The sequence below is a fragment of the Solea solea genome, chromosome 9, assembly GCF_958295425.1.
Source record: "Solea solea chromosome 9, fSolSol10.1, whole genome shotgun sequence".
NCBI classification, from domain to species: Eukaryota; Metazoa; Chordata; class Actinopteri; order Pleuronectiformes; family Soleidae; genus Solea; species Solea solea.
The window spans coordinates 8,135,153-8,150,235 of NC_081142.1; the positions used below are offsets into that span (position 1 = coordinate 8,135,153).

Below are 15,083 nucleotides of genomic sequence, written 5' to 3' on the forward strand. Positions count from 1 at the left end.
CCAGCATGCAAGAAATGGTGACATCTAAATGATGAAACAGGAGATTCTAAAAAAAACTCCACTCAGAGAACTGCAGTGTTTTTTACATTCCAGAAAGGATGACGTTCTTCTGTGAAGCTCAAGCTCTGGCTGGTGTGTCTGTTCAGGCTGCTGTAGGAACATGGTGGCACTTTGTAAAGTAAGGCCATAACTAACCATCCATCATCTACCCATTTAACCTCCACATGAGGGTCGCTGGTGCCAATCCCAGCTGGACAGGTCACCAGTCCATCACAGGATCACAGTGAAAAACAACCATTCACTCTCACACCTACGGTCAATTAAGAGTGTCCAATTTGCCTAATCCCTAATGTTGCCTAATGTTTTTGGACTGTTGGAGGAAACAGGAAAACCAGGAGGAAACCCACACACATACAGGGAGAACATGCAAACTCCATGTAGAGAGGCCCTTGTTCCGACCAGGCCCAGGCGGCCATTTCCTAAAATACAAATAAAAGATTCTGGGGTCACACTGCAGATTTTTGGTGTGGTGAGTCAGATTCACTTGGTCATCAATGAATGAAACACTTATTATTTCTGTGTGTTCACCCCTGGAGCCTATTTGTTTGTATTAAAAAAATAGAAAGCTTGGAATAAAGTCAGCTTGGAAGTGGGTCTATTGTTACATGTGAATGCACATAAAAATAGCACAAAAGTGACACTATAAAAATAGCACAAATGTATACACTTATACAAACGAACGTATTAGTATATTACATTTCCTCCACACCGGCTCTTTAATTAAACCCGCTGCAATAGAACTACATTTTCATACAATTGACATATTGAAAGCTGCTACCGGAAACCGAGTCGATGTGTCAGTGTCGACTTCACGGCAGTGGACGGGGATGGTAGTGTTAACTGGAGCTACACTAGATTGTTCACAACAACAGAGGCGAGCGCACCAGTCCTGACTAAATAAAGGTCCGTCGCAGTTGTTAGGTCGCGTTTCGGTGCCACACAGTCGGAAACTAACGTTAGCGCGCTCTTGTGTTAGGGTTTTGCGATAGGGTTTCGTTGTTCCAGTTACGGCTTTTGTTTGTGCCAAGCTATCTTTGTCCCCCCTTCGCAGGCACAGCGACGGCGGCTGTGGTGGTGGTGTAGCTGATAAAGATAGACATAAAACACGTCGTTGTGGAATATGGCTCAGCATGGGCATCATGTAGCCAGTTCCCAAAAAGCACTAATGCTGGAGATGAAAAGTCTTCAAGACGAGCCGGTGGAAGGGTTCAAGATAACTTTGGTGGACGAGTCGGACATGTACAACTGGGAAGTGGCGATATTCGGACCCCCGAACACACACTACGAGGGTGGTTATTTTAAGGTAAGTATAGCTAATGTTAGCTAGCAGTCGGTCTATTGTTCTTAAGCTGGTTGAATTAGCCTACATTCAAGTAATTTACTCATAAAGGACTTAGCAGTCGGTAACCTTGTAGCATTTTCCGTGAACGATAGGTAAGAGCAAATAACATTAACGTGACAATTGTGTAGTTGTGTCCTTTTTACAGTGTCAAACAGCCTCCCCTTCTTTGTTCAACTTTAAATCGATTGAACTTAATCGTGAGTTTAAGATGGGACGATATATGGTTTTATCGCGATAAAAATGGCAGTCTCAACCTTGGTGAATTTCCGTTGTCGGGATAATAATTTAAGGGGAAATTGTTCATATTCTATATTCAATATTATGTATTCTATAGTGACTTCTAAATGCTGTCTAACTGCTGCCATCTTTGTGGATATTTCACAAACCCGTGATTTTCAATTACCTTGTTTTTCCACTTAAAAATGTAAACTGAAGCTTTTTTTTAACATAACATTTTTAAATATTTTTTAATGTTATTCAAGTCAATTCATACCTTTCTCTCTGCTTCCTGAAATGTGGAAAAAACATGTACCTGGATGTCTATGGCATATGTACAATTACAGATATGTTTATTTGCTTAGAATGAGCATTAGTGCTTTCTGGCTAAATATGAACATGCATCTATATTTATGTGCTTTTCCTTCATAATCTTTTAGAAAATGCATATCAATATGGAGAAACATGGACATTCACCTGAATGTCTATGTATTTATGTTTTCTGAAAGCTCTCAAAGATTGACCAAATGAAGGTAGAATACTGGCATAAGTGTAAATGTATGTCGTTTTGGTGTCTAAAGCCTGCCCCACACTGGAGGATTTTCAAATCTGACTTGATTTTAAAAATGACTAGATGATCCAGTCAAGACGCAGGACCACACACTTGGCGTTTCATCAAGCGATTTCAGGGAGCAGACTCCATGGATTTGGGATCTCACCAAAACCCGTGTGACTGTTTAATTTGACTTAAAAATATAAACAGACATGGAGGTGAACTGTCGACATTATCAGTTAATAGCTGTTGTGTGTGCAATGTTTTGTGCCGAGAAACTCAAAAAACTGGGGATGAAGTCATGGCTGAGAAGACGGAATCAACTTGGCTTGTACAAGTTATAGTTCTAAACAAATTACGCAACATCCGTTTCCCAGTCACCTCGCTCTCATTGGTTATTGCGGGGTTCTGCTCAAGTCTCAATCTTTGTTCAGCCGTAAATATCAAACATGTTTAATGCTTACGATTTGATATCAGGAAGACTGATGCGTCCGTTGAAATTGCATCTGTTCACCCCTCGCACTACAGGATAATTTGGCCAATATCCTTTTTAAATCGGTCTAAAATCGTAAGGCACCCACAATTGTCAGAAGGGCCCAATCAGGAATGAACTCTGGCCAATTTATCCTCTCGTATGGGGCAAGCATAAGAGGTGTAAGCTCGTAGACACCAAATCTTTTAGCCTATGGCTTATTTTCTACATGTTAAGAGCAGTGTTTTATTGCAACAGTAAGTGTTTTACAGCTACTTGTGGTAATATGAAACATAAGGTTGTTGGCACAACTGCCTCGAGCATAATGTTACTCGAATTAGACAAGCTTATTATCTAACCAATTCAGCCATTTTCTTGAAGGTTGATCAATGCAAATCAGCAGTAAGCAAAATCAAAGAAAACCATAAATACAGCAAAGGGACAGGTATACGATGAGTATCAAAAAGAGAACTGTTGACATAACAGTAATCTGTCTCATCTGTTGCCCTCATGGTTGGAACTGCTCCCTTAGGAAGGTGTTCTAGACTTCCATGATCCACAAACAATGTCTACAAGTGCAATTACATTTTTACTGTCAAAACAACATTCCTTATTGTTGACACTAAAGTTTAATGTAACCTAACCTAAAAGTTTAGTTTGTATATTATTTATTCTGTCAAACTTCCTCCCTTGAAAGTATAAATATGTTGTTGTCACAGATATCTGGTTCCCATTTGTGAGTATTTGTGTAATTGGTTAGTTTAGAAAGCCCCTACACTATTCATATTTTCTTCTTTGTGGACAAAATACTTTTTATAGTAACATGCATTTTAGCTACTTATCTATTCAGGTCACTCATGTCTGTGACCCATGACCTGGTAACCACGAGATGTTTATGTTTTTAACAAAATGGCTGTAGGTGCAACGTAACGCTCTCGGAATTTCCCATTAGAGACACACCTACACTGTAAATATGGAAAACACATACGTTAGTTACTACCACAGTAAGCCCCCAGGTCATTGGTCTCCAACTTGAATGAGTTGCAACTTCAGATATTGCAAAACACTGAGGTTTATAGTTCACCCAAACTTGGAGTGCTTTACTATTGTTCTGATTCATCATATAATCTGCTGTGGTTTATTAGATTTGTAGTAAAAAAAACACTTAGTGGAAACTTAGTTCTGCTTCACACCTACCATATGTCAATATTGTACATCAAACTATTAATAATGAGCTGTAATTAAGGTGATGTAGAAGAAGATGAAGACGCACTAATCCAGCAATCTAAATGTTTAAAGGTTTTAGAGGAGCAGCCAACAAAAATTACAACAAAGTCAAATTTGTTTGAGTTTGTTACAGTTACACACTTTTTTGTCATGGGCTGATAATGCGGAGCCCTGTGCCCCAGTGTTTTTTGCATCTGTTGTTTCAGTAATGGTGTTGTGTTCAGACTATCCAGTATCTCAGTTTAACTGTGCAGTGCTTTGTGCTTCCAGTTCTTGAGAAGCCTGCTCATTTTGCCGCTGGTCTTTTTTTGAGCCTGTGAAAACAGGCAGGCACAGAGCCACAGCCAGGCTACCGTTGACAGTGTTCTCTGTGGGTGCTGTGCACAGGATTCCTTTGTCGGGCCAGGAATGCACTACCTGGCTGTGAAATCCACCGCATGGTTGTGAGTCATTGTTTTGTGTTGGGTTTCCATCCAACCTGTTTGCCATGTGCCTTCTAACAAGTAAGACAAACATGCAGTTATGACCAGGTTACACAAACAACCAAACAGTTACAACAAGATGCAGCTCCCTGTTCGTCAGACACAGGGCAGGTAATGATGTCACATAAAACCTGGCTGAGTCAGGTGTTAATATCGCATGGGTGTTGCTCTCAATCACACCATGATGAATACGTTATGACCGCAGACACATCGAGTACTGAAACATACTGAAATATCATTCATTTAACATTATATTACATAACATTGTTGCACTTCTGGTGAGACGCAAACCTCATTTTGTTACATGAAACTTGTAATTGAGTAATGAGAATAAAGTTGAATCTCATCTCATCTCATCTCATTAGATAACTGTCCCAGAACACAGCCTATAGTTTCTGATGCTGACATTCACTTGTTTGGTCCTGATACATTTCCAAGAATGGGATCCACTGTGTGAAGGCTCTCTGCTTTGTCAAATGAGGTAATCCTCCAGTTTGTTTGTCGGAGCCATGGTCTGGGCTCCACCTACATGTTTTACTTCACATGACATTAAGTAGCCTTTTAATTTTTCTTTCATAGCTGTGCAAAACTAATGCTACAATCCCCCCTTTTTTTAAACCTTTAAAATGCACATTTTGTATATTTAACACAGCAGTACATCTATGAGGTCATCTGCTTGTGCTTCACCGAGTTTCTTGTGGTGACGCACCACAGAAACTCCTCTGTGTTGTGACGCAGGGCTGAGGTGTATTGCTGTGAAAGTGCCTGGGGTCTAAGAAGCTGAAGTGTTGCTGTGCCACACCTGGATGTTTTACTTTAGATTGTAGTTGCTTCTACTCATTATTGGAATTGGTTCTCTTGCATATCAATGTCCAGGGGTTGTTCTACCACTTCTTTGGAACAAACACGACAAAGGGAGGTGTTGCCCTTCAGTTCTGGCCTGGGCCGTGCTATCTTTTTTAGCCCTTGGCAGATCAGAGTTGTGTTGAGCAGCTGACTCTGGTTTGTACCTGCTTTCTTTCACCCTCATATGCATGCTACATAATTTCCACAGACTATGATGTTAGCCTTGCAGTAATAGTGTAGGAGAGTATAGAGGTAAAAGGCCCTAAACAGGCTATAGAGGACTTGTCTGGGCCAGGCCTGGCTGAGCTGCTTGGAGTCAGGTTTCCCCCCTCTGGCTGTGACAGAGTAACAAGAGCAGGGTTGAGTGGAAAAAGAAAATGTGGAAATAGCCTGATCGAGAGCACTCGCAACCCTTCCTTACATGAAATGTGGGGGGATCCTGTACTGAGCAGAGGTGAACAAGTCCTGAAGACCTAACCTTGAGTGTAGTAACATAGCAGCAAATGTTGGCTGATTGTCTTAATCATCCATGTGTTACAGTTACACAGGAATCGGTTTGTAACTTAACACCGCTATGAAGTTGATACGTGAGAACAGAGAACAGAATGATTTTTCCCTGTCTTTTCAGGGTCTTTACACTGACCTGGTTTACTTTGCCTTGCTGTCGTTTTCCGCAGAGTAGACATGTTCGCTCTCATTCCCATTATCTTTCAAGGCAGCTCTGTAACGTCACAGAAAGTTGAAGAAAGATTCTGTATTCGCAAGTGTTGGATCACAGCATGGCAGATTGACTGCACTTCATTTATGAGTTCTTTCTCTGAATTTGTTCATTCATTCTCATCAAATGTTCTGAGGATCATACTTTGTGACGATCTTGGTTGAGTCTGGTAAAGCATTTTTTCACCCACTATTTTTTGATCCTTGAGGGCTGTGAAAGCCTAGTGGGGAGAAAGTGAGCAATGGCCAATGTAAATTTGAATATATATATGGTAAATGGTCTGCGCTTTTCTAGTCTTGTCTTTCATACCCATTTACAAGCTGCTGGCACAGCACGTCGGGTTAAATGTCTTGTCTAGTCTACATTGGCACGTAGACTAGCCAAATTGAACCCACAACCTTCAAGTTGAAAGACGACTTGCTCTACCACTGACAGCCCAAACAGAAGCTTGTATAAAAAAGCAGATATCTGGAAACTTGAAAGTGACTGAGCTGTTTCTGCTTCCTCCTCCTCCTGCTCTTATTTCTTCACCCATGTCTGCTCACTCTTGATGAGACAAGCCACTCGCTGCTGCAAAGCAAATGAACTAACCAAGCAAGCAGTCGGTCTTTCTTTAGGCCAGCTCTGTTGCTCATCTCTAAAACCAACACATTCGCCCTCTCCATCCATCTGTCTATCCACCCTCCATTACTTCCCCACCATGGGGTTCTTGATTTTTATGCTACTGTTGGTTAGGATCTTTTCCCTTTTTTGTTTTTATTTGATGTTGAATTTGATTACAGCATTGCATGCAAATCTATTTAGGCTTGCTGAGCTCAGGACAGATTTACCAGGACAATAAACTATCTATCTGTCTTTCATCTATAAAAACAATCAATGTCTAGATGAGCATTTTGGCTCCATTATAACATTAATCTGTGGTCGTGCTAACACACCTGAAATGCATATCACATGGTACACCGCTTAAGTGGATGCCGGTGAAAACAAGAAGCTGAAACTCTTCTTTGCAGTTGTTTGCTTACTTTCAGAAAATTACTAAACAGACAAAAGTGTCAAGTAAGAAGGATTTCAGTTATGAAACTGAGACAAGGTGAAATTGAAACTGAAATTAAGTATCAACAGAGATTTTAGTTCACAGCTGATACATACGAAGGTGTTATGTTCACCCTGGCTAGACTAAAACATTGCTTTTCAAATTCAAATTTTCATGGGTCTAAACACTTTGGTATTTTGGATAAAAGGCATGTTTGGAGGAGATTTTATGTGTTTTTAAACAAAAACGGAGTGATGTAGTTTGGACGTAGCCTCAGACCCACAGGATCACAGTAAACAATTTCTTTTATAGCAGGCATTAAATGCATAGATCTCCAAACATCGAAACAACAAGCTACAGAATGAGATATGGGATCATGAAAATAGACGGTTTCAAACTTTCAAATATAATTAGACGTTTGGAATGTTGGGATCATTTATATGTGCATCACCAAAGAGATGGGTGGCTCTAGTGGTTTGCTTTCCATTGTTGAATGGAGTATAGGTTTTCTTCCATTTATATTCATCTCTTTGTTTCTAAGATAGCTTACACAGATTTGGATGAAAGTGGTGAGCTGATGTTTTGGAATTTTTTCCCCTTTATTTTATAATGAAGACAACCACAAACCACTTTGTTTGTTGAAATATTGTTATAAGTTTGTGCTCGTAAGTTCTTTCCTTGCACCACTTCCATCCCATATTGAATTAAATCAAGTAGTTTCACAGGTTAATACTTAGGCACTGTAGCTCATTTGAAGGTGACATAGACCGGAAGCTCCAATTAACGCTGCGTTTTTGTGTGTATCTGCGTCATTACCTCGTTTATGAAACCCTAAAGTTTCAGAACAAACAGTTCAGCCACTGCTGAGAAAATAGTGTTGTATTGTTTTCCTGGGCTCTGCGAAGCGGATCGACACTTCCTTAATTTGATGTCGTCATCAGAAATCCTCACCACCGTAGCGCCTCCCGGTGCGGGCACTAGTCCGGGCACATCCGGTTGCGTACATTCAACCGCAGAAGAAGAAGAACTAGTCTCGTTGTAGCTGCTGAGATGCAGAGCATCCACCGTGCCAGAGGGGGAGCTGTGTATCTGAGCGCTGGCCTATCTATTACGTCACTTCCAGGTACCTGGCCAATCACAGGACAGTAGGAAAGCTCTCGTTGGCTGGCCAATCACAGCAACTGTTTGGTCTGAAACAGCGCGGCTGACGAGAGCGTCAGCGAGGAGATATTTTGATCGGCGTGTTTGCAGCGATTAGGAGGTTTTTAATCATGAAAACAAGTTAATATATGTAAGTAGACCTCCATAACTAACATATATGTGTGATACAAGCATTCTATGTCGCCTTTAAAACATCCTCACTGGCAGATGTTACAGCTCTCAGCTCTTTTTATTGGGCTCAGCAGACATTTGACAGTCAGTTGGAGTTTTCCCATAATACAAGCTTCATTTTGTCTTTACCAAGTTCTCAGCTAGTAGACCAGTATGATGTAGACAAACTCTGACAAACTCTCACTCTTGCAGCCTGCCCCTTCTCTCTGTCCTCCTCCCTTTCTAGCTGTTGTACTGTTGCCAGCCTGTAATGTGTACAGTGTTGGCTTGAACCCTGCACTCTGAAGGGCCACCAGTTTTTGGCAAAGTCAGCCAGACCCAGGGATTTTGTTCTTTCCTACTGGCGACATTCTCTCAGGGCTGAGTCAGTGTTTCCTCCCCAGTCAGATTTTTACATGGTGAGAACATGTTTACTCTCTTGGTTGCAAATCAGAAATCCTCATCAAGGAATGCTTCCAGCACAACAAATGTTGATCTTGCTCTGGAGGTCAGAACATACTGACTCACTTTGAGGAGAATATGCAGCTCTAACAACCAAAATGGACAGCAGCACATTCAGTTATTAATAGGCATTCAATACTACAGAAAGGGTAAAACGCTTATAGTATTATTTATAGAGCAAAACCCTATCATGATTGCACACACACACACACACGCGCACACACGCACACACGCGCACGCGCGCACTACATGATGGTTCACTGTGGCGAAGACCAGCTGACCATGCCAAATCAGCAAATGTTAGCAAGAACAGAGGGGGGGGGGGTCATGCTGTGAATGACGTGCATCTGTGTAATCAGTGCATTTGGTGTCCTAACAGATAGTAGGCATGTGTGTGAGAGTGTTTCTGTGCTTTCAGGGTCATGGTGTATAATAGCAGACCATGGGAGTGAGTAGTGGATTGTTTTGGGTTGCAGTGACAGCTGGAGAGGACAAACCCCCATGATGTCCTTATCCCATCCCCTACACACACACACACACACACACACACACACACACACACACACACACACACACACACACACACACACACACACACACACACACACACACACCACCTACCCTCACCCACTGACTGGTGTTTCTCTAAGCTCCACACACTTAGCAGCTGAATGCACCGCGAGCCTCCCTCCCACTCTCCACACAATATTACGTTACACTATCATTAGCTCCTCCACGATCACCTATACCTAAGTAGGGTTCACCATGACGATAAAGCTACTATTTTTAAGTGTCTTTCAGGATCTATTGAATAAGGCTGCAATTGGCATAAATCTGGTGATGTGATAAATATACTGATACAGGGGAGACTGCACTATGCATGGGATTGATAGACAGAGATAGATACTCCCCCTACAAAAAAGAAGAGAATTTGAAAATACTAAAATTATTTTGCTATTGTCATACATCAATGGAAGCAGAAGGGTAATGAGGTGTTGTGGAAATGATGACAGATAAAATACAATTGAGGATGGACTCTTTTGGGCATTTGTATACAATATCACTTTTTTCTATTTTGTTTTATTCCTTTGGTTACTGAGTAGATGTGTATGTAATTGTCATTTTTTCTTATTTGTTTTTCTTAGTTTGTATGTTAATCTGTACATTGGGATTTTGTTTGCTCTGACCTTAATGTATGATAAGGAAGATGTATGTTAATTTAAGTAAGAATTCTATGAACTCTATGGAACAAATACAATTTAAAATATAATTTTTATAAATAAAATTCCAATGTTATATTTAACAATATTGTTTTTTCTTTCTCTTGTGAGAGTAGTAAAGGGAGCCAAACCTCTACTGTGTTTAAATTATTTGCAGTAGTCTGTAGTTATAAAGTCACTCTTTACTTTTTTAGTAGATCCTTCCTTTTAGTAAGAGTTTAGAGGGAAGTAGCCATGACTCAACATGAATCCGCTGGCAAGGGAGAAGTAGTTAAACCACCTTCCTATTACATTGCTATTTCTCTTCTACACTCCCAGGCTCGGATCAAGTTCCCTGTCGACTACCCATACTCTCCACCTGCTTTCCGCTTCCTCACCAAAATGTGGCACCCCAACATCTATGAGGTAACTGACAAGTGGAAATACCCATTAAAACTAGCAGCTTTTCACTGTCACAGACCGGTTTCCTGATTCGTATTTTTTTTTTCTTCTGTTAACCCACTGCATGTAAATTGATGAAAATAAACAATAAAAAAAAAAATATATAAATATATAAAATATTGCCTCAACCTGTTAATGTCTTCTCCCCTGCTTTTCCAGAATGGGGATGTTTGTATTTCTATCTTGCACCCACCAGTGGACGACCCACAGAGCGGCGAGCTGCCTTCTGAGAGGTGGAACCCCACACAGAATGTCAGGTACACAACAGAACACTACAGTATGTACATGTGTCAATTTAGAATGATTCTGATGCACCAACCTGTAGAGTTTTGGCCTTATTTTCAATTAAAGTACCTAGCACTACTACTAACTACAACTGTGGAGTATACCTGTGAGAGATTTAGCCTTTTTAGTGTAGCCTGGGCTAAACCTCAAGCATTAAGCGTACTTAAACAAATTACATTTTTTCCAACACATTAAAGAGGATTTTAACACAGTCACAGTCTCTATGAGCAATAGTGACAATAAACTAAAAATCAAATCAAGTTTTGGCTCCTGTTCATGGATGTAACATAAAAAGTAACATAAAGCCAGACAAGCATTTGAAACCCTTAACTCGCCTGCTAACCAACATGCTGCAGTAGAAATGTGGCAAAAATCCCAAAATTATGTATAATTCATACACTTTTATTTCAGATAATTGACATACATTCTTCAGCCCCAACAGATTCCCTGTTCTCTCTTTGTTGATGTACAGTCTGTCACAGTTGAACAGAGGTGTGCACCACAATCATGGGTTCATTTGTCGCCTAAGAGCTGAGCAAAAAAGTAATAAAATCAAGTAGTCCAACATTTTTGCCTGAAGAAAGAGGGAAAAAAAGACACTGTACAGTACATTGACTCGGTCAGTAGATGTTGGATTCAGGTTTAGTAATTTATGATTGTATTCTCTGTTCTCTCTTGTAGCTAAAATCAGATGGTGGCAGAGATGAATGGAAGTTGTGTAGGCTGCCCCTCTGGCCCTAACCTCCCCACATGTCTCTCTTTTCCCATATGTCTTTCCTTTCTGCCTCTGTGCACGTCTTTGTCCTTCATTCTCAATCTTTCTTGTTTGTCTTATCTACCCTGTTTCCCTTTCTCCCCATATAATTGTCTTCCATTTTTCGACGTCTCTTCTCAGGACCATTCTGCTCAGTGTCATCTCTCTGCTGAACGAGCCCAACACCTTCTCCCCGGCCAACGTAGACGCATCTGTCATGTATCGCAAATGGAGAGACAGTAAAGGGAAGGACAGAGAATACATCGAGATCATCAGGTGCTTGGATGAGGCACAGCACTCTTCACACTTCAGTGGGTTTTTCACTGTAACCGGTACAGAGAGTGCCAGCAGTAATTTCTCTTCCCCCCCCCCCCCCCCCCCCCCCCCTCCCTCTTTCCTTCTCACAGGAAGCAAGTGCTAGCTACCAAAGCTGATGCAGAGCGGGACGGCGTCAAAGTTCCCATCACACTGGACGAGTACTGTGTCCGCACCCAAGTCCCACCCACAGATGACGGCTCCAACCTCTTATATGATGACTACTATGATGACGAGGAGCTGGATGGCGATGACGAGGACGACAACGAAGACTTTTGTTATGACGAGGACGACTCTGGCACTGAGGACTCCTGACCTCACATCCCTGTGACGTCAACCCCCAAACCCCTGACCAATCCCTGTCCCTCCCCTTCTTCTATGACTGACCGAACTTTGAGTCTGTCATCATCCTCACTTAGCACAGGCCCCACTGTCCTCTCTCTGTTTCATATGCAGTCACAGTATGCACACTAAAATTTGGTGCATCGAAGAAACAAAAGCTCCAGAGTTGCTTTGTTGGTTTCTGTCATGTTTTCTTTTAGTCTTTTATTTTGCTTTCCAGGTAGAAGTTAAACACAGGATAACAGCAGCAGGTAAACTTACAGTTCCACATCTGTTCTGCCTTAGCAGAACTTGTAACTTGTTTAAATTCCCATAAAATTGTTTCCTTTCTTTTTTTCTTCCTCTAGCTTTCAGAGAGTTGTGCATTATGTTTTGGCCATGGAATAGTCACTTCATCAACTGGCCAGATCAGATTATAGTTAAACATGTATAGAGCATTTGCAAAGGAATCTAATTTAGACACATTATACTGTGTGTGTGCGCGTGTGTCCACATGTTTTGAAAAGCTGAGTCATGTTCAACCTCTGAGCCATGTGTGCATGACCTCCAGTTACCAGGCCGTTGGAAGCCCTGCCATGCCTCACCTCTGACAGTGTTGGAGCCCAGAGGCTCGTGCTGCTTGTAAAAAAAAAAAAAGAAAGCTGTTCACTCTGCCTTGTGCCTTCCCTGATACCGCCTTTGTTTGTCTGCCTACCTCCAGTAGCCAGACAAACAAAAGTGTGTGAGAGAGAGAGGAGATATTCAGGCTCACAAGGACTCAGGTGTTAACTTTGTAATCCCCTTCTGATGAAGTTATTACTCTGTCCAGGTTGTGAGTAAGAAAGATATGATTCATCAGAAAAAATTACAAAGTTTAATGTAGGTCATGTTCGCACAGACGTCATCTACCGACTGCCACACTGTCTTCATCACACAAGCACATGCTACTAGTGCCCTGGATGTGTTAACCAACAGACATCTGAGCTTGCTGCTGCTGCTCATGAAATCGTATGTACTGTATTTAAAAGAACTATGCAGTCATTGCCATAGACTGTGTATATATATGTCAAATGGATGTAGTCTTTTAGTTGCAAAAATAACTCCCATTTTTGAAGTCTTGAGATGCTTGATTTTCCTGCCACAATGGCAGTTTTTGCAACTGGAAGTTCACAGATCACCTGCAACCAGGCTCTCACTGGATGATACTAGCGTTGGTGTCCACTTGAAGAGCTGAATCTAGTGTTTGAGACCATTAACTCCTCAGGAAAATGTTCACTAACATTATAAATCAAGTGAGAAGTAGACTCATTTTTCCATAAACTTCTATTCAAATGGGCTTCTTTTATTTGCGACTGTTGGAGTGGCCCCCTGGTGGCTAACTACTACTTCCATCATTCTTCCTGGGCTTTTTAAATCAGAAGACTATGTCCATTTGAATAAATGCAGTGTATGGTCAGTGCTTGAATTTACTCATTATGCAGTGCTTCATGTGTGTGGCAGAGAAGCTGAGCCTCAACTCCAGCTTGATCTTTACGAGCAAACGACATGCTGTATCTGTTACATGTTTGCCAGTGGTGTCCTAAAACAGAGTAGTTCCAGTGTCCAGAGCGAGAAGAAAAAATAACGCTGAGATTGTATGCTGGCCTTCATGGAGCGCCTCCCACCTAGTGGAGGCTCCTTGTACAGGCAGCACTTTCACTCCTGCTCTCAAATGTTTGAAAGTGCCCCCCACCTGAATCACTATGAATGATTCAGAAGAATGAGTATAGCCTGATGGGATCTCTGTATTGTCAGAAAGCATCTTTGTAACAGCCAGGAGTGTTCTGTTGCACACTGAAATGACACATTAGTACCATCGAGCAGTATTACAGACAGAATTCTCAACATCACTGGAACCATGTTTCCGATGTGGGTGTGTATGTGTGCGCAAGTGTATGTGATTAAGTGAATATTTGCCGATTTGTTTATAGGACATGCTGCGGAGAGATAAAACTGGGAAGGAATGGAGATATGGTTGATGTTTGAGCATGAGCAGGAGAAAGTGGTTCTTCACTAGCATGCTGTCAATGACACGTTTGTGGTTTTAGATCTGCTATAAGAGTCGGGATTATGTCCAGGGACAGATGTTTGCAATTTTATCTAAAGCTGTTGCCTTGTGAATGGGCTGAAGGTCGTCGGTTTATTATGGGATTGTTTTAACTGTTTTTGATGTCATCTTTTTTTTTTTATTATCATCATTATTATTATTATTATTATTATCTCTAAATTTGTGGTGTGTGCTGCAATGCTTTGTCTTGGGTGTATTACATGCTAAGAATAATGACCTGATTGTTAAAAACCCATGGAAGATCAAAAATAAATGTGCTAACTTCAGAAATGTTCAACACAACCAAATTGCTGCAGCACTCTAATCAGTGAATGTTCCCAGCCTTCGTTTGCCCTGAATGCTCAGAAATGAGTTGTCAGTAGTCTGTGATGACTGATGTCTGTTCTACAGCCTGTGAATGACTCTCCCCACTCCGTTTTTGATGTTTTTGGGTGAACGGGATTTAAGTTTTTCCTCTTCAATTGTCGAACCACTGTTGTTGTTTTTTTCTCAACTACTCCCAGTTCTCTGAGCTCTGATTGGTAGCAGCATCACTGAGGGGAAACAAACCTGCATTTCTATACATAAAACAATAACAACCACCTCAGGAAAATATACAACCAACCAATCCACCAACAAACCAATCCTTTTTTTCCCAAACTGAGCAAATCTGACCCCAGGGAGTCTCACTATTTGGCTTCTAAGGACTGTTTACAATCCCTTCATATGCACATGTGGACATTTTGACGATCACTTGATGAATTGTTTTCTTGTTTATATTTTCTTTTTTTCTTATGGTTTGTAAATCTTTAAATATTTAAACTCTGAAATAAAGATCTTTATAAGATATGGATTGTTTTTTTATTGGCCGGTTGGCTGCTCTGTTTGAGAGATTTTGAGATCTCACCGCTCTTTGTTCTTTGTTCTCTTACAGACGCT

At 41.1% G+C, this 15,083-nt stretch overlaps 1 protein-coding gene across 1 annotated transcript; it reads left to right on the top strand.

Moving 5' to 3' along the window:
• The first annotated feature begins 876 nt into the window (after window positions 1-876).
• On the top strand, window positions 877-14,993 carry cdc34a (cell division cycle 34 homolog (S. cerevisiae) a). Its single transcript, XM_058638198.1, has 5 exons — window positions 877-1,363; window positions 10,261-10,347; window positions 10,543-10,640; window positions 11,564-11,698; window positions 11,830-14,993. The coding sequence occupies exons 1-5, from the start codon at window positions 1,181-1,183 to the stop codon at window positions 12,050-12,052; spliced, it is 726 nt and encodes a 241-aa protein (XP_058494181.1). The 5' UTR covers window positions 877-1,180; the 3' UTR covers window positions 12,053-14,993.
• The last annotated feature ends 90 nt before the right edge of the window (window positions 14,994-15,083 follow it).

What these genes read in the sequence shown, in the direction of transcription:
- cdc34a (XM_058638198.1), top strand. Translation starts at nt 1,181, where the DNA reads ATGGCTCAGCATGGGCATCATGTAGCCAGTTCCCAAAAAGCACTAATG. An exon ending in ACGAGGGTGGTTATTTTAAG is followed by an intron (nt 1,364 to 10,260) that starts GTAAGTATAGCT and finishes CTACACTCCCAG; the next exon opens with GCTCGGATCAAGTTCCCTGT. An exon ending in GAATACATCGAGATCATCAG is followed by an intron (nt 11,699 to 11,829) that starts GTGCTTGGATGA and finishes TCCTTCTCACAG; the next exon opens with GAAGCAAGTGCTAGCTACCA.